This window comes from Marmota flaviventris, chromosome 8 (assembly GCF_047511675.1).
Source record: "Marmota flaviventris isolate mMarFla1 chromosome 8, mMarFla1.hap1, whole genome shotgun sequence".
Classification (NCBI taxonomy): domain Eukaryota; kingdom Metazoa; phylum Chordata; class Mammalia; order Rodentia; family Sciuridae; genus Marmota; species Marmota flaviventris.
This window is the reverse complement of record NC_092505.1, coordinates 76,693,329-76,715,305: the sequence shown is the minus strand read 5'-3', so window position 1 is coordinate 76,715,305 and position 21,977 is coordinate 76,693,329. Positions and strand designations below refer to the sequence as shown.

Genomic DNA, 21,977 nt, shown 5'->3' with positions numbered 1-21,977 from the left:
AAGGGGGCTTAGGTTGTGGCTCAGTGGTAGACTGCCTGCCTAGCATGTGCAAGGCACTGAGTTCTATCCTTAGCACCACATAAAAATAAGTAAATAAAAATAAAGGTGTCCAACTACAACTTAAAAAAAATATATAAAAAATAAATAAATAAATAAGGGCTGTGGCTACAGTTCAGTTGGTAGAGTGCTTGCTTTGAATGAATAAGGCCCTGGGTTCAATTCCCAGCACCACAAAAACAAAGAGATAAATAAATAAATATAAAAAACAGGTCTCCTGGGCCATGATCTCCATCACATTTTACTTCTAGAGTTAACTTTTCCCCTCATTTTCTCTTAATGCTTATTTTGCAGCTTAAGTAACACACATAATTAAAACTGATTTTTCTCCTTCATTTCTCTATGTATGTGCATTATATCCATTTCCCTACATTCAACAATATAGTCATATCACATTAAATCTATTATATCTAATGAGTTTATAATTATATCTAATGAGTTTGTTTTATTAGGATGCAAATGTTATTAAAGTTGGGCTACCTGATATTCTATGATCCTTTCTTCCTTTTTTTTTTTTTCTTACCCCTGTACTGGAGATTGAACCAAGGGCCTCCTACAGGCTAGGCAAGCACTCCAACACAAAATTACAACCCCAGCCCTTATCATCACCAAACTCTTCTTCCAATTATCTACTGGCAGGAAATTTAAAACACATCACCAGCCAGGGATGGTGGCGCACACTTGCAATCTCAGCAGCTTGGGAGACTAAGGCAAGAGGATTGAAGTTCAGCCAACCTCAGCAACCAAGCAAGGCCCCAAGCAACTTAGTGATACTCATTCTCAAAAATAAAAAATAAAAAGGGCTGGGGATGTGGCTCAGTGGTAAAGTGCCTGTGGGTTTAATTCCCAGTACCAGTACCAAAAAAAAAAAAAAAAAAAAAAAAAAATTTCACCATAGAACACATCATCACTTACTAGAAATCTGTCAAAGCATTATGTTCTATTTCAACCTGCTCTGGCTGTTCCCTATTGCTTGGTACATAGCTCCATCTGGGATTTTCTTTCACTATTGTCTTGATGAATCCCTTATATTGTGGAATCAAAGGTGAATCACTGAATTTTTTTTTTTTTTTGGGGGGGGGTGGCGTGTAAATGAAATGTATGAATCAGAAGACGATCCTTACAGCAATGTAAGAGAAGACAGCACCAGGCACGGTAGTGTACATCTGTAATCCCAGCGGCTCAGGAGGCTGAGGCAACAGGATCACAAATTCAAAGCCAGCCTCCAGCAAAAGCAAGGTGCTAAGAAACTTAGTGAGACCCTGTCTTTAAATAAAATACAAAATAGGGGACTGGGGTTGTGGCTCAGTGGCAGAGCACTCGCCTAGCACATACGAGGCCATGGGTTCAATCTTCGGCACCACATAGAAATAAATAAAATCAAGGTATTGTGTCCAACTACAACCAAAAATTTAAAAATTAAAAAAAATATACAAAATAGGGCTGGGGATGTGGCTCAGGGATGGAGTACCCCTGAATTCAATCCCCAGTACCCCCCCAAAAAAATAAATAAATAAGAGATAAATATATAGAGAGAGTACCAGTGTAGAAATAATAACCAAGCATTAAGTAAGGTAAGGAGGATTCTATTCATGAGCTTAGAGCCATCTTTGGTTAGCTTTTCAGATACTTACTGGACATTTGTATTCTCTAGCTCTTTCATGTTTCAGTGTGTGCATTATAAAGGCATACCGTCTCTGAAAAACCATTCCACATTCCCCACATTTATGGGACACTTCTTCAGCATTCTCCTTAGAGTCCCTTTTTGGCTGTTTCATTTTTTTCCCTCTTTGAACCAATTTCTGGGCTACCTGGTTAAGGAATAGAAATCAATCTAAGTAAATATACATGTTTTGGTTACTAAGGTCAAGATTCATGTTATAAATTTCTGATCAAAACACTTCAAATTCATATTATCTCATTAATACTGTTTTTTCAAACATTAAGTTGCTGTCTTGTACCTATCTCCCCAAGTTATTTTTATGATAGATTTAAGTTCATCATTAGAACACTTTCAACTTAAGGGTAACACTACAAAGGACAACCCCTTTTTACATCATACCTGTTGAACTGCTGACTTGGGAATGGCTTTACGTTTCTGTAGCTTTTTCTCAATGCCTTTGTGAAGTCGGACATACCCCCCTTCATTAACAGAACGCTGCCGAAGCCTGCTTCTATAAGTATCATCATCAGGTCCAGGGTCTGTCTTTTCTGTTGGTGTAACTAGATTTTCCTCATCTTTTAAAGGTTGATCAAAGTTTTGCCTCTGTTTCAAAATGTCATCAACACAGATTTCTTCAATTGAGGAGTCATTTCCCATATCATTGTCCTCTTGAGAGCTACTGATTACATTCTCTTTTGAAAGTTTAGGATGAAAATTAGAAACCATGCCATCTTCTCTGATGTCTGAAGTTTCTAGTTCTGACTGGTTGTTTTTAGTTACTAAGTCAACAGACTCCATTTTAGGATGGGAATCAGTTACACATTCTATAGATGACAGAGCAGATTCAGGTGCAGAAGAAACTTGGGGCTCAGGCTGTCGTACTAGCCCTCCGTTCTGCTCAGCTTCTGGCAAATCTCCATTTACCAGTAGTACAATTTCACAATCCCCAAGTTCATTAGATAAAGTAGTTGTGGTTCCTTCATTGCTAGCCACTAGAGGTGCTGTATCTCCACCTTGTTCTGATAAGTCCTGGGTAGATGCAACTGTCTGTACTTCACCCTTCTTGTATACTGTTAACTGCTTCTCTTCCATTAGTTTATGTACACTTTCACAAATTTCTAAAACTTCTGACATGAAAAGATGACGAGCTAAAATGGCCACATCAGCCATGCTACAGAAGTCAAAACTTAGTACAGAAGTATAGGCAAATTCCAGCAAAGGAAGGAAGCTTGCCTTACAAAAACCTATATGAGACAAGAAAGGTAGGGGACAAAAAAGTCAATCATAACTACACGACTCTATAAAAATAATATAGAATTATGACAATATAAAATATAATAAAAGGTAATTATGGCCATTTGTTCTGCAATTACCCCTGGACTCACTATCTATTCTGGCTGCTTATTAAGTCATTGACTAAGTCACTTCTATGAGCTGAGTCTCTTAATACCTAATGCAGAAAATAGTAGACTTACTACCTCAAGAGATGCTGTAAGGCAATCATTTTCAAACTGTACTCCTTAGAACCATGGGGGTTCCTTAAAATTCATTCAAGAAACAGCTGCTGGAGAACAGAGGGTTAAAAAAAGCGGGGGGAGAGGTAGGCAAGTAGGCAGGGTTCAACCAACCTGTTCCCTAACCTCGAGTAAGTACAGCTGTATGCTAATAATAGTAGCCCATATAGAAAAAAAAATTTTGAGAATTTTAATATTTATTTTTTAGTTTTCGGTAGACACAACATCTTTGTTTTTGTATGTGGTGCTGAGGATTGAACCCGGGCTGCACGCATGCCAGGCGAGCGCGCTACCGCTTGAGCCACATCCCCAGCCCCTAGAAACTTTTGAAATTGGGCATGGTAGTATATACCTTGTGATCCCATTTGAGGGAGGCTGAGGTAGAAAGATCACAAATTCAAGGTCAGCCTGGGCAACTTAGTAAGACCCTGTCTCCAAACAAAAAATAAAAAGGACTGAAGATGTGGTAAAGCACCCCAGGGTTCAATCTCCAGTACAAAAAAAATAATGAAATGTTCCCACAACTAAAAATAAAAAGCAAGATCTAAGGCAGGAGTCAGCAAAAAATGTTCTGAAAAGAATCAAATAATAAATATTGTAGGCCATAAAGTGCCAAAGTGTCTGTTACAAATGCTCAGCCCTGATGTCATAGCTGGAAAATCATATGTATACAATGGGTATGGCTGTGTTCTAATACCACTTTCTTTATGAAGAGGGAAAAGGATTTTGGCCTATGGGCTATAGGTTGCTTATAATGGTTCTAAGGAATGAAATAATAATGATATGCATGAAGCATATATGATAATATGCTTAAGGATTTACTTTCAAAAGCCATTTTAAATTCTTAACAATCATGATTTATAAAACTAGATAAACTGGTGGGCTGGGGTTGTGGCTCAGGGGTAGAGCACTTGCCTAGCATGTGTGAAGCACAGGGTTCAATTCTTAGCACCAAATATAAATGAATAAAAAATAAAGTCCATCAAAAACTAAAAAAATACTTAAAAAAACAAAACAAACTAGATAAGTTGGGCTTGATGGCACACACCTGTAATCCCAGGTGCTAAGGAGGCTGAGGCTAAAGGATCATAAGTTTAAAGCCAGCCTCAGCAACTTAGCAAAGTCCTAAGCAACTCAGCGAGACCCTGTCTCTAAATCAAATATTAAAAAAAGGCTGAGGGGCTAGGATTGTGGATCAGTGGTACAGTGCTTGCCTAGCATGCGTCAGGCACTGGGTTTGATCCCTGGCACCACATAAAAAAATAAACAAATAAAATAAAGGTATTAAAAAAAAAAAAAAGGCTGAGGCTGTAGCTCAGTGGTAATGTGCCCCTAGCTTAGGTCCCTGATACCAAAAAGAAAAAGAAAAGAAAAGAAATCAACAAAGTTGACCTAATTCACAATATATTGAATACTGCATTGAACTAAAAAAAAAAAAAAAAAAATTGCACACTTTTCAAGCAAAATTGAACCATACATAAAACTGCTATATTCAAAAATAAATTGGAAATTATACAGTTTTAAGAAAACATCAAAATAGAACCAAAAGGTATAAAATACTTTGGAATAAATCTAAGAAAAAATATATAGCACCTGTATGGATAAATTTCTAAAACTTTACTAATTCTATATATCCCCATAAAAATACACTCATTCTTTTCTTTTTGCTGGAAATCAACAAGCTGATTTTACACTTTATGTGAAATACCAAAGGGTTATGAATTGCTAAGATCCACCTGAACAAAACAGATGGGAAGCAAAGCACTGTGGTGCATGCCTGTAATCTCAGCAACTTGGGAGACTGAGGTGACAGGATCACAAATTGAAGGCCAGCCTCAGCAACTTGGTGAGACTCTGTCTCAAAATTAAAAATAAAAAGGGCTGGGGACATGGTTCAGTGGTAAAGTGCATTTGGATTCAATCCCCAGTATCCCCCCACCCCCCAAAAAAGGGAGACTTTTCTTACTACTACATATCTAAAGTAATTAAGACCAAATAACAGTGCAGGAAGAGAAAACCAAAGAACAAAACAGAGGATTTAGAATTATTCCCAAACATAAAAATGTTTTATAATACAATGTGCATGACTAATGAATGGTACAGGAATAAGTTTTCACTAAATGGTTCACAGACAAGTGATTTATACAGCAAAAATGAACACTTATCTCAAACAAAAGTGAATTCCAAATAGATTAGATGTTAAAAAGTGAAAGAAAAACTATAAAACTTTTAAAGAGCCAATATGTGAAAATATCTTTATGGTCTTGAGTGGGAGAGAACATAAAACAGTGACAAATTCAAATACATTAACTAGCTTTAACTATATTAAAAAACAGATAGCTGGACATGGTGGCACACGCCTATGATCCCGGTGTCCTGGGAGGCTGAGACAAGAGGATGGTGAGTTCAAAGCCATCTTCAGCAAAAGTGAAGCGCCATGCAACTCAGTGAAGCCCTGTCTTTGAGTGCCCCTGAGTTCAATCCCCAGTACCTGTTGAGAGCCACAGCCGAAGGGGCCCCAGCAAACTTCCAGCTGCCGGCTGATGATTGGCTCACAGCGGCCCCAGCAACATCTAGCTGATTGGCTCCTCTGCGGTGATGCTCATTGGACTGTTTCCCTGCCCTTTCAGACCACGGAGCTGCTCATTGGGGGACTTTTTGGCTCTGCCCACGTGACCCAGCCAATCGGCCTCAAGAGCAGGAGGATTGTGGGAGGTGGAAAGAAGCTTGTGAGGGGAGAGACAGGCTTGTGGAAAGCCGGTGGTGGCAGTTGAGGCTCTGAGGGGTTTTCCTGAGGAGCTGTGTGGTTTGGTGTGTGGTTCTAAAAATAAAGTTAGTTTCTTTTGACAAGTGGCTCCTGATTGTGCCCAGCCAGACTGCGGCATTCCTGATTGTGCCCAGCCAGACTGCGGCATTCTGGTGGCTCGCACGGGGAGCGACTGAGGGTAAGTGAACTGCTCGCCCCTGAGGGCAGGGCAAGAGGATGGGTAGCCATTTTAAGATTCTTCTTTTGTTACTTTGTTTCACTTTTGTTTTAAGTTGCCTGTCCCTGGAGATGTGTAAGATGGAAGAAAAACCGCTCACATCTGAGGAACAGATAGGGAGAAAGGACGGATGGACATTTCAGGAGGCTATTATAATGATTTTGTGTTGTTTCAATTTTGTTTCACTCTGTTTCAGTTTTGTTAGGCGTCATCTTGTTGGGTTGTATTATAGTAGAAATACGGGATCAGAAATTAGTAAAAAACAAACTGAAAGAGTGTTAAGTAAATTGTTAGAGGAAGGAGGCATCCCAGTAAAATCAATAGCAGTCAGGGCATACGTTGATACAATACAAAAATGTAGCCCATGGCTTTTTAAGGAGGAGTTGTTAAATATATCACAATGGAACCATCATGGTGAAGATTTAAAAAGAATAGAAAAGAAAAGCCCAGGGACTCTGCCAGTTGGCACATTGACATTGTGGGCGTTGGTGTCTTGTTTGCTTAGTCCAAAGCCTTCAGTTCAGACAATAGTAGAGGAAGGAGAAGACATAATGATTCAAGTAAAAGAGAAGGCTTCTCAAGTTAGTCAGACAGAGGAAAAGATTCAAGTAAAAGAGAAGGCCTCTCAAGTTAGACAGAGAAAGAAAGTGTAAAACAGAAAAAGCCATCAGGGGGAAAGTTACAACAGGAGACTGCTACTAACACCTTTCTATCACCAGAGGGTGTAAGTGTCCAACCAACAGCACCACCTCTACAGGAGACTGCTACTAACACCTTTCTATCACCAGAGGACGTAAGTGTCCAACTAACAAGGCCACCTCCATATGCTGGGAGGTCCCCAACCCCCGCAGTTGATAGTTGGGATCCTGAGACAAGATCTCAAATATTAACATGCCCTGTATTTGAGGCAGGAGGGCAGCGATTTTACCAAGTTTTAAATTTCAAAACAGTGAAGCAGCTAAAAGAGGCTGTAACAACCTATGGTCCTCAAGCACCCTTCACTGTAAGCATGGTCGAATCCATTAACAACTTGAACATGACGCCAGCAGATTGGGCTAATATGTGTAAAGCTGTGCTAAATGGAGGACAATACCTGTTATGGAAGGTTGCCAATGAGGAATTTTGCAAGGAGACGGCTAGGCGAAATGCAGCAGCTGGTTATCCTCAGAGAAATCTAGATATGTTGTTAGGAAAGGGACCTTATGAGGATCAGCAGCAACAAATTGCATATGATCCTGGCGTATACGCACAAATTGCTGCAGATGCAATTAAGGCATGGAAGACTTTACAAGGACATGGAGGTTTACAAGGTCAATTATCTAAGGTAATACAAGGAGCTAATGAACCTTATGCTGAATTTGTAGATAGGCTTATTCAAACAGCTACCAGAGTTTTTGGGAATACAGAACAAGCAATGCCATTACTAAAACACCTGGCTTATGAGCAAGCGAATCGTTGGTGCAGAGATATCATTAGACCATGGAAACATGAAGATTTAAACACATATATTAAATTATGTAGAGACATTAATGAACAAGAGCAAGTCGTGGCAGCTGCAGTAAAACAGGCTTTAGATGCCAGAGACATTAATGAACAAGGGCAAATTGTGGCAGCTGCAGTAAAACAGGCTTTAGATGCCAGGCCAAGAACATGCTACAATTGTGAACAAACAGGACATTTTAAAAGGAATTGCCCCATAGGAGGAGGGTTTAACAAAACTAGGTATCAAAGGAGTAGAATACCAGGTATTTGCCCACGATGCCGTAGAGGGAGACATTGGGCTAATGAATGCCGTTCTCAAACCACCATAGAGGGTACTCCATTATCAAAAAACGAACAAGGACCAGGTGTTTATCCACGATATCGTGGAGAAAGGCATCGGGCTCCATTGCCAAAAAACGGACAGGGGGGCCCAATGCTCTGGGGCCCAAAACCACAAATATACGGAGCACTGGAGGAACCCAGCAACCCCATCAGGGTAGTGCCCAGGACACATTGTCCATCAGATCCCTCATCAGACAAACCAGAGGGAGCGCAGGGTTGGACATCTGCGCCTCCGCCAGAGCAGTACTAACTCCAGAGATGGGAGTTCAAATCATTCCCACAGGGGTGAAAGGACCTCTTCCCAAAGGAACAGTAGGCTTATTATTGGGACGCAGCTCTTCTACTCTAAAAGGACTTATGATAAGTCCTGGGGTAATTGATCCCGATTATGAAGGTGAAATAAAAATTATAGCCAGTTCTCCAAAGGGTATATCAGTAATTTCACCAGGAGATAGAATAGCACAGTTACTAATAATACCCAGCCTACATGATAAATTTTCCAGTCGTACTGTAGAAAGAGGTTCCAAGGGATTAGGCTCCACAGGTGTAGATTGGGCTATGCTTTCTTTAAATTTAGATTCTCGCCCCATGCTAAAACTAAATATTCAAGGACATGAATTTAATGGACTACTGGATACAGGTGCAGACCTTAGCATCATCTCTCGTCAAGAATGGCCAAAACATTGGCCATTACAACAAGCCACTCAAACGCTTCGAGGCCTAGGAGTGGCGACTAATCCCCATAGAAGTGCAATGGTATTAGATTGGAAGGATCCTGAAGGATGTGAAGGAACTATACAGCCATATGTATTGGATCATCTTCCCGTAAATTTATGGGGACGAGATGTCCTAGATCAATTAGGTTTGACATTAACAAATAACTTCAACCAAAATGCACCCACTATTATGACTAGACAAGGTTTTAGGAAAGGAAAAAGATTAGAAAAACAAGAACAAGGTATAGCAGCACCAATACAAATAGATCAAGGAACAGACAGACATGGGTTGGATTTTCAGAAAGGGCCACTGAGACAATAAAAATTACTTGGAAATCAGAAAGACCAGTATGGGTTCCTCAGTGGCCCCTGACTAAAGAAAAGATACAAGCAGCCCATGACCTGGTCAAACAACAATTAGCAGAAGGACATATACAACCTTCTGTATCTCCCCATAATACTCCCATTTTTGTCATCAAAAAGAAATCTGGTAAATGGAGATTATTGCAAGATTTAAGAGCCATTAATAATGAGATGGTTATTATGGGACCTGCTCAATCAGGGATTCCTCAGTTGTCTGCTTTGCCAAAAACCTGGTATGTTTTAGTTATAGATATTAAAGATTGTTTTTTTTCAATTCCAATTCATCCTGAGGATAGTCCACGTTTTGCATTTACTATCCCTGCACTGAATCATGAAGGTCCTGATCAGAGATATGAATGGAAAGTACTCCCTCAAGGGATGGCTAACAGCCCAACTATGTGTCAAATTTATGTTAACAAAGCAATCCAGCCACTTAGAAATCAAAATCCTGAACTACAAATATTTCACTATATGGATGATGTATTATTAGCACACAAAGATAAAAACACATTGCTAGAATGTTATGCCACACTTACAAACTTATTAAAAAATTATAATCTAGAGATAGCAATAGATAAAGTACAATTAAATTTTCCAATTAATTATTTAGGAGTTCTATTATCCTCAACCATGGTCCGTCCACCAAAAATTCAAATACGAGTAGATCAACTCAAATCACTTAATGACTTTCAAAAGTTATTAGGAGACATAAATTGGATAAGGCCTTATGTAGGAATACCAACAGGAGAGTTGGGACCTTTATTTGATATCCTAAAAGGTCCATCAGATCCAAATTCACCCCGAATGTTAACGCCTGAAGCAAGAAAGGCATTAAAAATCATTGAAACATATATGGAAAATATGCATTTGGATAGAATTGATATAAGTTTGCCTTTATTATTTATTGTACTACCAACAAAAAATACCAAAACAACAACAACCAAAAAAAAAAAAAAAGCAAAAACCCACAGATAAAATTATATTGTACACGTTATATAGTTTATATATATTTTATATCTTTATTAAGTAGATAATATATTTTTAAATAGTATCTAATTCACCTGTTACAGACTTATATTACATTTGCTGAACAATACATAAAAAGAAAACTAAATTATTCAGATAGTTCAGCAAAGGGCATATTTTCTCCTTTGAGTCACCAAACCCTGGGAGCAGGGAGGACACCAAATCTAGAATATAATCTTGAGTTTAGGCTAATTGCTTGCACCGAATAAATGCTTAACCGAAAACTTCTGCTTTATGCAATCATAAAGCTACTGCTAAGAAAAAATGTTTGTATTTGTCTTCCTAGGAGAGATTTAAAAAAATGTAAGGCAAAAATAGTGAAACCAATAATACAAAAACTGTAACAAGTTTATATTATGATGAAATGTGCAAATGAGGTTACCTGTTTTAATTCTTCCCAAAGATTCATCTGTTGATTCATAAGCTAATATATATATTCTATCAAGGCCAAAAGAAAGGAGAACTATTCACTTACAATAATAATAAAAATAACCAAAAAAACCTTATCTGAAATTTTTATTTCTATTTGACAATTTAACCTAATGATTCTGATGATTAATCTTTTGGGGACTGAATCCAGGAATATTCTACCACTGAATTACATCTCCGGCCCTTTTTTATTTTTCAACAGTGTTTTCTTATGTTGCTGAGGCTGGCCATGAACTTGAGATCCTCCTATCTCAGCTTCCATGTGACTAGGATTATATGCATGCACTACTGTGCCTGGCCTAGTGATTAATCTTAAAAAGCAAAAACTAGACTTACAGAAATACTCTATGTACAGTCACATGTCCCACAAAATATATATAAACAGGCAACATATTCATTTAATGTAATAATATTGATACAGTTGTGGATTTCCCACCAAACTATTTTCAACAGTTGAAATCCAAGAAATAATAATTCTGGTACAACTGTCGGAACTAAGAAGCAGTGATAATACAAGCTTTTCTCCTAATTCTATCTTAAAACCCTTGCTAAAAAGAAGGAATTTTTCAGTTGATTAGGGTCTGCTTTTATAAATAGGCCTTTACTTTAGTATAAATCCTGTTTTTGGAAGACACACAGATAAACACACAACCCTCTTCTGGAATGTACTAATTAATAAAAATCAAGGAATTACAAAATTCTTACCAGAAAGATCCACCACAGCTTCATGACTTGAAACAGCACCTTTCTCAATAAAAAGATCTCGAAAATATTCACTATTAGCAGACAAAACAGATTTATGAGCTTTGTACTCTTCTCCTTCAATTAACAAAGTAACATCACAGAACTGATTGGATAGTCTCTGTTCATTCAGTTGTTTTAAGACAGCTTGGCAATGTTTTGGAGAAGATCGTTTTACCACTCCTTTGGTATCAACCTGTCAAAATAAGATGATGTCAAGAGGTGTATTATGAAAATATAGCTCAGTGGTAGCGTGGTTGCCTAATGTGTAGAAGGCCCTGGGTTAGCCACCCAGCACCGGAGCAGGGTGGGGGTAGTATTTTATTCATATTATACACACAAACACACACAACACTATATATATGTGTATACACACGTACACACACACACACACACACACGCTATTACATATACATATATGTATATGGGAATCATCTGTACTTTTTACTGTTTTAACAGCTAAGAAAAAAATAAGCTGATATTCTTTCTCTGTTACCTATATATTTAAACAAAAAGGTATCACTATGTTCTACTATGTTTATGCTACTTAACCTAAGAAAAATGTATATCTCACTTCTTGCTACCTCTTCTTACTTATCAGAAATTTGGTGATTTATAACACTCATGAGGCAAAAAACAAACAAAAACCCAGAAAACTACAACCAAAAACTGAGCTAGGTAATTTTTACCTTGCTGCATGACCCAGAGATTGCTCCCAAAAAGTATTCTGTCTACCTGTGCCAATATTATCATAACAAAGGAAGTGAAGTGGGGGAATTAACAACAAATCAACAGGATACTAAATTCATTCTGGAGAATAACAAGAATATTTATAATGAATAAAAAGACAATCTTTAATATACTTGTAGCTTATATAACAACATAGTATATAACCCATTTTGTCTTATTTAATTAGCTCTACCTCAGACATAAAGACCTGTTAAATCTTCAACATCAATGCCAAGTCAAGCAGTGTCGGTGGTTTAAAAAATAAAACTCACCAAGACTGCAAACAGTAATACATCAGTTAAAAATGTTAAAGCTGAATGGAAAGTACCACTTACAAATACAAGTTCATGTTTGGAAACTGGCTTCTTTTTTGAAGACCTAGAGGCTGTAGATGGAGGTGAAGTAAAGTTGCTCAGGTCATCTTCTGATTCATTACTTTCTTCTCCAGATTCAAGGTCTAACCCCAATTCTTCCAACATTTCTGAAGCATCTGATATTGGCCTGGAGCGATCTAGTTTCTCCTGGCATTTGCTACACTGTTTAATGTAATCTTTGACTTGCTTTAATATACCTACAATAAAAATAAAAATTAATAAGTCAAATTTAATACTGTTTTTTTTTGAAAATTGAAGAATATATCATTATTTGTGTATACTATGTATGTTCAACTGCATGTATAAACACACTCATGTGCATAAAGAATGTGGAATTCTTTAGATACTTTTTTTTCAAAAGTAAATAGATATAAATGATAGTGACTTCCATGAGGTTTGTTTTTTATTCTTATTCACTTCCTCCACCATAAGATAATTATATCACCATACTCAACTCCATATGCATTACAATGCATCCATGTGACAAAAACTACAGTCATAAACTGCATAACGATGTTTCAGAGGTGGGTGTGTGGTGGTGCATGCCTATAATTCCAGTGACTTGGGAGGCTGAAACAGGAAGACCACAAGTTCAAGGCCAGCCTCATCAACTTAGCAAGGTCCCAGGCAACTTAACAAGACCAGGTCCCAAAATAAAAAACAGAGTTGGGGTTGTAGCTCAGTAGTTAAACACTGCTGGGTTCAATCCCTACTACCAAATTTTATAAAAAGGTTTCAATCAACTTTGATCCACATAAGATTATAATATGGCCTAGGTATGCCATAGGATATACCATCTAGATTCATAAGTACATTCTGTGATGTTCATACAACCAAGAAATTGCCTAACAATGAATTCCTCAATTCTCAAGAATTTATCCCTGTTGTAAATCAATACATGACTATATGTGAAATATTCAACTGTTTTTGACCTACAGAAACAATTTCATGCAGCTCAAGTATAATACTTCTCCATCCCACTGACATCAGATTTGACCACGCATTTGGTTTTTAGCCAGTGGAATGTGAAGTGATATGATGTGTGCCATATCTGAACAGAAGCTTTAAGAGGACTTAGTATTTCTCATCACTTCCCTGATCTTTGTCCCCTTTCTCAAAAACTAGGATGATGTCCTAGCAGGATGCTGTTCCTTAACCTATGTCACAGAGAGACAAAGGGGGAGTGGGTCAATCTGCAGCCTGGAACAGGACTACAATCAAAATATAGTAAGGACTGGGGCTGTGGCTCAGTGGAGAGCACTTTTCTGGGAGGCACTGGGTTCAATCCTTAGCACCTCATAAAAATAAATAAATAAATAAAAGGTATTGTGTCCATCTACAACTAAAAAAAAAAAAAAACTTATATAGTGAGAATGTAAAAGGAATCTTTTAAAATTTTTTAAAAATCTTTATTTAGTTTATTTTTTTATGTGGTGCTGAGGATTAAACCCAGTGCCTTACGTGTGCTAGGCAAGTGCTCTACCACTGAGCTACAACTTCAGCTCCCAAAAGAAATCTTTAGTTTTTGAAAGTTATGAGATTTTAGGGGTATATGAAATAACAGCAGCATAAGTAACAAAAGTTGATTGTATACAAGTGACTGACAAAAGCCTGTTCTGAATTTCAACTTTCAACTCAAAAGGCTAGGGTAGAGTGATTGGGCAAGCAGGAAAGACTTTATATACATTCACAGACACAAACCCAATGTCCTTATAGGGCAGGAACAACTGATAACCATTCTACTGAAGAGAAGAACGAAGCCCTAACAGGTATGTAACTAATCCCAAGTCATACTAAGTAAATGGCAGAGCTAGTAGTTATGCTACTTACACAGGAACATGTTTGTACAATCTTGTGGCAGAAACCTATCCCTCTCATACCCAAATAAATCAAATAAAAGTTTATTTTCCGGTAATAATGATACAGAGGTATATAGCATAATCCTGAAAAGTTTTAAGATGTCCAATTATGCCAAATTCCTTATACTTTCAGTTTGTGGATAGTATTCAAACAGTATTTCCTAAGCTATATTGTATCCCACTCTTAAAAAAAGTATTCATTTACTGAACACTGGGTGTGATGGCTCGTCTGTTATCCCAGCTACTCAGGAGGCTTAGGCAGGAGAATCAAAGTTGGAGGCTAGGGGCTAGGGCTGGGGCTCAGGGGTAGAGCACTTGCCTAGCATGTGTAAGGCACTGGGTTCGATCCTCAGCACCACGTAAAAATAAAACAAAGGTATTGTATCCACTCACAACTAAAAAATAATTTTTTTTTTTTTTTTTTTTTTTTTAAGTTGGAGGCCAGCCTGGGCAACTTACAGACCGTCTCAAAAAAAAAAAAAAAAAAAAAAAAAGCCAGACCCAGGGGCATATGCCTATAATCCCAGCAACTTGGGAAGCTGAGGCAATAGAATCCAAAGTTTTGAGGCCAGCCTCATCGATTTAGTGAGACCCTTAGCAACTCAGTGAAACCCTATCTCAAAATAAAAAATAAAAGAACTGGGGATGTAGCTCAGAGATATGGTAGAGCACCTCTGGATTCAATCCCCCATACAAATTAAAAATAAAAAGCGCTTGGGAATTTAGCCCAGTGGTAGAGGGCTTACTTAGCAAACTTAAGGCCTGGGTTTAATACACACACACACTCTCACTCACTGAGCCAGGTGTGGTGGCTCACGCCTGTAATCCCAGTGACTCAGGAGGTTGAGGCAGGAGGATCACAAGTTCAAAGCCATCTTTAGCAACGTAGCGAAGCCCTAAGGAACTCAGTGACTGATGTCTCTAAATAAAATATCAAAAAGGACTAGGGATGTAGTTAAGCGCCCCTGGGTTCAATCCCTGGTACCTTCCCCCAAAAAAGTATTCACTGAACTAATAAATTCAGAAAAGTATATTCTCATTTTAAAGACACATAACTTGACATCATGTTAGAAATACTAACTTCTATAAAAAGAAATCTATTCAGCCTAGGAAACTGTCAAATTTATTGGTTCACAGAAGACCTTCTTCCCCCTGAATGTGTTGTCCAAAATTCATGTGGTGAAAATATAATCCTCAATTAATTTTGTTAAAAGGGATAATCTTTAAGAAATGACAAGATCCTCAGAGCAAGGTTCATTATGGTGACAACGGGTCTGATATATAAAAGGCATAGCTCTAGAGACCAACAGAAGTTGTATTTTTGTGTTTAAGAACAAATCAATTTGAATAAAAGGTATAATAGCAAGTCCATGTGTGAGGCACTGGGTTTGATCCTCAGTACCACATAAAGGTAAATGAACAAAATAAGGATAAGTTTAAAAAAAAAAAAAAGTAAATGGGTTAGTTAAATAAGACTAAATGAGTTAGGATAATGAAAGATTCTGGAGATAAACAGTGGTGATTATTGCACAACAATGTGAATGTATTTAATGCCAATGAACTATATACTTACAATGATATATTTTCCGTTATTTGTACTTTATCACAATGAAAAAGAATGGGTATATGAAAGAGAGAGAAATATGTAAGTGAAAACATAGCCTTAGAGAATAAGAAGTACTGCTATGGAAATTTCCATGTCCTAGCTGGGCATGGTGGCCCAGGCCTGTAATCCCAGCAGCTCTGGAGGCTGAGAAAGGAGGATTGAGATTTCAAAGCCAGCTTCAGCAATAGCAAGGCACTAAGCAACTCAGTGAGACCCTGTCTCTAAATAAAATATAAAACAGGGCTAGGGATGTGGCTCAGTGGTTGAGTGCCCCTGAGTTCAATCCCTGGTACCAAAAAAAAAAAAAAAAAAAAAAGAAAGAAAGAAATTTCCATGTCCTAAATTTTAAAAGAAGAAGTTTTTTCTAATTAATCTTGGATATATTTCTAAACATTTTACAATTCTTCACATTTAAGTATATTCTACATAATCTCCATAATCAGAGGTCTGATTAAATTATTAACTGGCTGAGTTCAGACTGTATTGGAGAAAATACACATAAGTCACTAGAATAAGGATGAAAAGTAACAAATAGGAAAACCTACGGACATATGGCCATATCCAACTGCAAGGAAGCCTGGGAAATGTAATAACTTCAGCCTTAGGATCAACTACTAAGAAAAGAAAGGGCAGGAGGCCCTGGTGGCAAATGCTTATGTCAGCTGAGGTAGCAGGATCACAAGTTCAAGGCCAGCCTCAACAACTGAGTGAGGCCCTTAGCAACTTAGTGACACCTGGTCTCAAAATAAAAAATAAAAAGGGCTGGGAATGTGGCTCAGTAGTAATACACCTCTGGGTTCAATCTCGGTACTAAAAATTAAAACAAAAATAAAAAATTAGAAAGAGGGCCTGGGTTGTGGTTCAGTGGTAGAGCCCTTGCCTAGTTATGTGTGAGGTATTGGGTTTGATCCCCAGCGTCACACAAAAATAAACAAATAAAATAAAGGTACTGTGTCCATCTACAACTAAAAAAAAAATTTTTTTAAAAATTAGAAAGAAAGAGCAGACAGGTAGATGGTAGTGAACAAATAGCTCCACCACTGGGCAATAGGGAGGCCCAATAGTAAAATCTGCTTAAATATGTTCACCTACTGTTTTCCAAACTTGGTTCAGTATAGGATCACCTTAAGATTTAGGGCTGGGGTTGTGGCTCCATGGTAAAACACTTACTTGCCTCACATGTGTGAGGCCCTGGGTTCGATCCTCAGCACCACATAAAAAATAAATAAAGGTATTGTGTCCATCTACAACTAAGAACATTTAAAAACAAACAAACAAAACATTATTTAAAAAATGCTAACCTAGGGCAAAATTTTTACTCTGTATCATACCCTTGGAAGACCAATAATATCACAGTGTTCAAATCCCAGAATTTACAGATGTTATGTGTAAGAGTCATTTTTACCCATTAGATTTAGTCATTTTACCCATCAGATTGTTGGAGAGCTTCACCTGCATTTAGAATCACTCACCCACATTTTCAACCAGAGCTTTTCTATACCATAGATAAGTTACTTTTTCTTACTATCCAAAAAAAAAAAAATCACATAAAAATATACAGCATACATTTTATGAAGGCATAATATAACTCACTGCAGGAAACATGCCACTTTAGGCAAAAAGCAGATCTGCTGATTAATATTCTTCTGACGTTTCTCCTAAATAACTTCCTTACTCAATGAGAAATGTTTTAATGATTTAAGAATATAAAGATGAGGTTGTATTTATATCTAGATTATGTTTACTGACTTTAAGGCCTTTTGCTATTTTTAGAAAACTAAAAGGTTTTATATTTTACAATTCAAGTTTCTATATTTTCCCAAGATGGTCGCTGTGATAACTCTTTGGATGTCAAGCTACTAATAAAAGGTTATTTATTTACTGAGTAATGAGACATAAATTAGGTCAAGCATCCCTAACCTGAAAATCCAAAATTGAAACTTTTTGAGTGCCTGGAAGTGGAAAATACTACACCTGATTTCATGTAATAGGCCACATTCATCTAAGGTGCACCAAAAATACTGTATAAAATTACAAGGTATGTGTATCAGGTGCATATAAAAAATAAGTTCTGCATTTAGACTTGGGTTCTATCCTAGATATGTCTCATTATGTATATGCAAATATTTCAAAATTTTAAAAATATCTGAAATAAGAAACACTTCTGGTCCAAAGCACCTTGGATAAGAGATACAACCTGTACTTTAATGGATCATCAGCCTGAGGAACAGTTTCTCACTCAGATTTTCCAATCTCAGAAGTACAGATGCTCAACTTACAACAGGTTATATGTTCCAATAAACCCGTCTTAACTTGAAAATGTCTAAGTAGAAAATGCTTTTAATACACATAACTTATTGAACATCACCGCTTACCAACACAGCACACTTTAGAGTCTTGGTTGTTTAACATAATGATCATTATGGCTGAATGGGATCTTCTACTTACCACTGCTGCCCAGCAATGACAAGAGCGTATCATACTAGATATTGATGGCCTGGGAAAAGGCCCAATTCAAAGTATGGTTCCCCATGATTGGTTCCTAAGTTTCCAGACAAAGGGGGGAATGAAAAATCAGCCTCAGAGCAAAGCCTGACCAAAGACCCACAGAGCAGTCCTAGGCACATTCCCACCCTGCTAAGTTGTTTATCTACAAATAAGAGGGGAGATCTGCTGCACCAGGTGTCCCTGACTCAGTCAGGCTAGGTGGGGACCCATAGCAACCCCCTAGCAGCCACCAATCAGCATGAGACAGGGAAATACCTGGGATGCCAGATGACCCTCCCAGTAGTTTATGGTGTTGGGAAACCAAGTAGTTCATTAACAAATGTTAGTTAGAAATGCTTATTTTTATCAATTATCAGTTCTAGATCATTGCCAATACCTGTTGTAAATGCCACCTTTAGATCTAGAATCAAACTTAAGCTTTCTTCTTTGTTACTCAGAAACACACTATGTAAGTTGCTTAAGATTTAACAAATTTTGAAACTACATAGGAAGAAACTGACTAGTGAAAAATATATCCATTCCTCTGTAGTTTTGTTAATCTAATAAGACTATGTTAAGGAAACATATAAACAAGAAAAATGTTTACAAACATCAAAAATAATAGCTAATAATTGAGGGTACACTGCTCTTATGCTTACTAGCAATTCTGATTTTAAATGATGAAATATTAAAACAAAATAGCATGATGATCAATAATGTAATAAACCCATTATACATTGACACAGTAGCATTTTTATGAAAAAAACTTCTAAAAAAGGTTGAGAAGAGTGGCACTCCTACATTTTTTGCAAAATCTTTTAAATGTGTGGCTTAACAAAAGACTATTATGGGTGTGTCTGTCTTCAATCTGTTGTGATATAACATCTATCATGTAACCTGTGGAAAACTCCACTGTATGTTTGGGAGAGAATGCATTAAAAAAATACTTTATTAGTATAATAAAATAATTTTAACCTGGCAGATTTTAACCTTCTTTTCCTCCAGGGTTTCCTATACTTTGAGAATAGCTAGCTGCTCTAAGTGTTCAGGGATTTTGAAATTCCACATAACTACAAATATAACTCTTTCATTTTAAAATTAAGCTAACAGAAACAGTGTCTCAGGGTCCTCCCCCCACCCCGTCTTTTAAGACAAGGCATACTAAAACCAAAAAACAAAAACTGGATTAGATACCACCAAGATAATCAATTTAGAATTTAAAAAAATCTGAATGAACCTAACGGTGGCTTGCATTCACCCTACATTTACTCTTCAGAGTAATTTAATTCAGATATTCGTTTAAAATAGAAAAGGGAAAGCCTTTGAGAATATAGATCCAAACTGTTTTGAAAACGAAAAAGAATTCTCTAAAAAACAAAAATTCATAAATGAATAGTTTTTATGCACAAAGCTCATAAAAAAACAATAAAACAAAACTTTAGAAACTAGGACCATAGCCTAATTTCTTTATTTAAAGAAAAAAAAAAAAAAACAAGACTCATGATTTAATTTCTCCAGAGTCCTACAGAGAGTAGCAGAATCCTTCCTTTTTGACAAAGCGTCTTCAAACATGAGCCTATAAACTAATTCTGAGTGGTTTAGTATTTTCCAACTTGTGGAAAGGGAAGGTGGTTAAGAACCCAAGGGCACCGGCTCTCCTCTACTAAACTGGTTTCCAAGGAGTTAAGAAACCTTAGAGATTAAATTCTGACAATTAAGTAAAAACAATTACAGTATCCTCATCTTTTCTGTGTATACAAAGTGCCGCCATAGTTCCCAGAATCAGAGGGAAGAACACTAAAACATTCGGAATTAAAAGTACCTGATGGTCTTTATATTTAACTATCGCAATAAACTTGAGATTCAAAATGACTGTTCAACGATTACTCTTTTTCAGTCTACACACAAATTGATTATTCCTTATGTACGCCATAGAGGGAGAATCTTAATAAGGCCAGTAGATCCAGCAAAATTCAAACCCATTCCCCAAAACGCGCGCAGAATGCACTGGAAACAGCAGCCAGGTTTGGGCTCGAGCCGTCCCTGACCAAAATCATCTGCAGACTTTAAAAGGCAAAAGCCGCAGCATCCCGGGCCAATCACCACAGCCACCTCTCGAGGGACCGCGCCACCGCCTCCGGGGCTGCCTAGAGAGGCGGGCAGGCCCGGCGCGGGCGTCCCGCCCTCCCTGCAGCTGGCCCGGCCCCCGGGGAAGCCCCCTTGGCCCCACCCCGGGCGAGGGTCCGCCCCCAGCTTCCCGGCCTTCTTCCTGTGGGAAGTGCGGCTCCTTTCGCGTCCCCCACCCTCTCGACGCCGCCTGGCAGCCGCTCCGATACCAAGCGCGGGATGGCTCGGCAAGAGGCGTCCAAGACCCTCCAGCTCGTGGTGGGTCAACAGGCCGCGCTAGCAGGCCTTGCCGCCGTCCCGCACCCTCGCCGCGGGTCAGGTCTAACCTCGCCACCAGTACGTCTTGGACAAGTCGTGCCAGGTCTGATGCCGGGTGTGGTGAGTGCCGCCAGGGCCCAGGTGTGCCGCCTCGATGAGGCCCCGGCGCCGCTCCGGTTGCAGCACTACCTCTAGCTCCGCAAAGGTCTTGCGGTGCCGCTGCCGCCGCTGGTAGTACAAAGTCCCGCCGCGCACCACGTAACAGGCAGCAGCCTTGCGGATTTTACGCTTGACATTGCCCTCGGTGCCCGGCGCGTAGGGCTCGCGCTCGTTCGTCAGGTAGCGCAGGATGGCCCGGTAGCTTTCCTCGCTTGACATCGCGGACGACGGCTCCCTGAGGGCGCCTGTCAGTGGTGGTGGAGGAAGACAGCGCACTAGCCCCGGGTAGATGCAACAGCAGTGGCCGCACTCTGCGGAGGAACGGCTCCGCCTTTGGTGAGCGCTCTTGGACAGCGCCGGGAGCTTGAAGGGAGAACAGACGAGTTGGTAACCAGGGGGAACTGCACTTCTCCAGCGCGCGGGATCCGCTCGCGACTGACAAAATGGCTGCTGCACCATCGGAAGTGACGCAAGCCAAAGGCGTGGACTGAGCCCGGATTGGAGTGTTCTCGCTTTCTGTCTTGAGGGAGCGGATCAAATGACGTCAGCACTGCGGGCAGACATTTTGGAAGCGGGTAGGATTTTCCTAGGAAATAGAAGGGGTTTTGAGCAGCCATCTTAAGTCCTGGCAGTTTCCCTTTTTATTTTTCCCTTTCCCGTGTTCCGAAGAGCCACTTGTAGGAGCTGGTGGGCAGTGCTTATCCCTCCCGAAACACCCCAAAGGGTAAATGAGTTCGTTTTTGTCTACCTTGAGATACCTGACATAAAAGCATCAGATATTCAGGCTTTAGCAAATGTCACTGGACACATTCACATGAAAATGTAGGCATAACAAAGATTATAATACCTAAGGCATTCAATGTTAGAAGTTTTCTGTCTATAAAACCCTGTCCCTCCTCCCCCCCCCCCCGCCCCCGCAATTACCCAAGGAATAAGCAGGATTTTTCTGGAAGGATCCGCATGTATGATGATGAGCCAATCGTGTTGGAAAGAAATGGGAAGGGGTAGCTAGTGCCGTTTAGCTTTATTTGCATATATTTTTACATAAATTTAGGGGGGAA

The 21,977-nt window shown here is 38.8% G+C and overlaps 1 protein-coding gene across 1 annotated transcript in view; it reads right to left on the bottom strand.

Moving 5' to 3' along the window:
- Zbtb11 (zinc finger and BTB domain containing 11) overlaps nucleotides 1–21,380 on the bottom strand; it is a 30,659-nt gene extending 9,279 nt beyond the window's left edge. Inside the window, exons 1-5 of the mRNA XM_027943258.3 lie at nucleotides 20,826–21,380; nucleotides 12,382–12,617; nucleotides 11,282–11,513; nucleotides 2,120–2,964; nucleotides 1,692–1,868 (exon numbers count right to left, since the gene is read on the bottom strand). Coding sequence (XP_027799059.3) covers nucleotides 1,692–1,868; nucleotides 2,120–2,964; nucleotides 11,282–11,513; nucleotides 12,382–12,617; nucleotides 20,826–21,375 — 2,040 coding nt within the window. The 5' untranslated portion in view covers nucleotides 21,376–21,380. The remainder of the gene's footprint in view (nucleotides 1–1,691; nucleotides 1,869–2,119; nucleotides 2,965–11,281; nucleotides 11,514–12,381; nucleotides 12,618–20,825) is intronic.
- Between the last annotated feature and the right edge of the window lie 597 nt (nucleotides 21,381–21,977).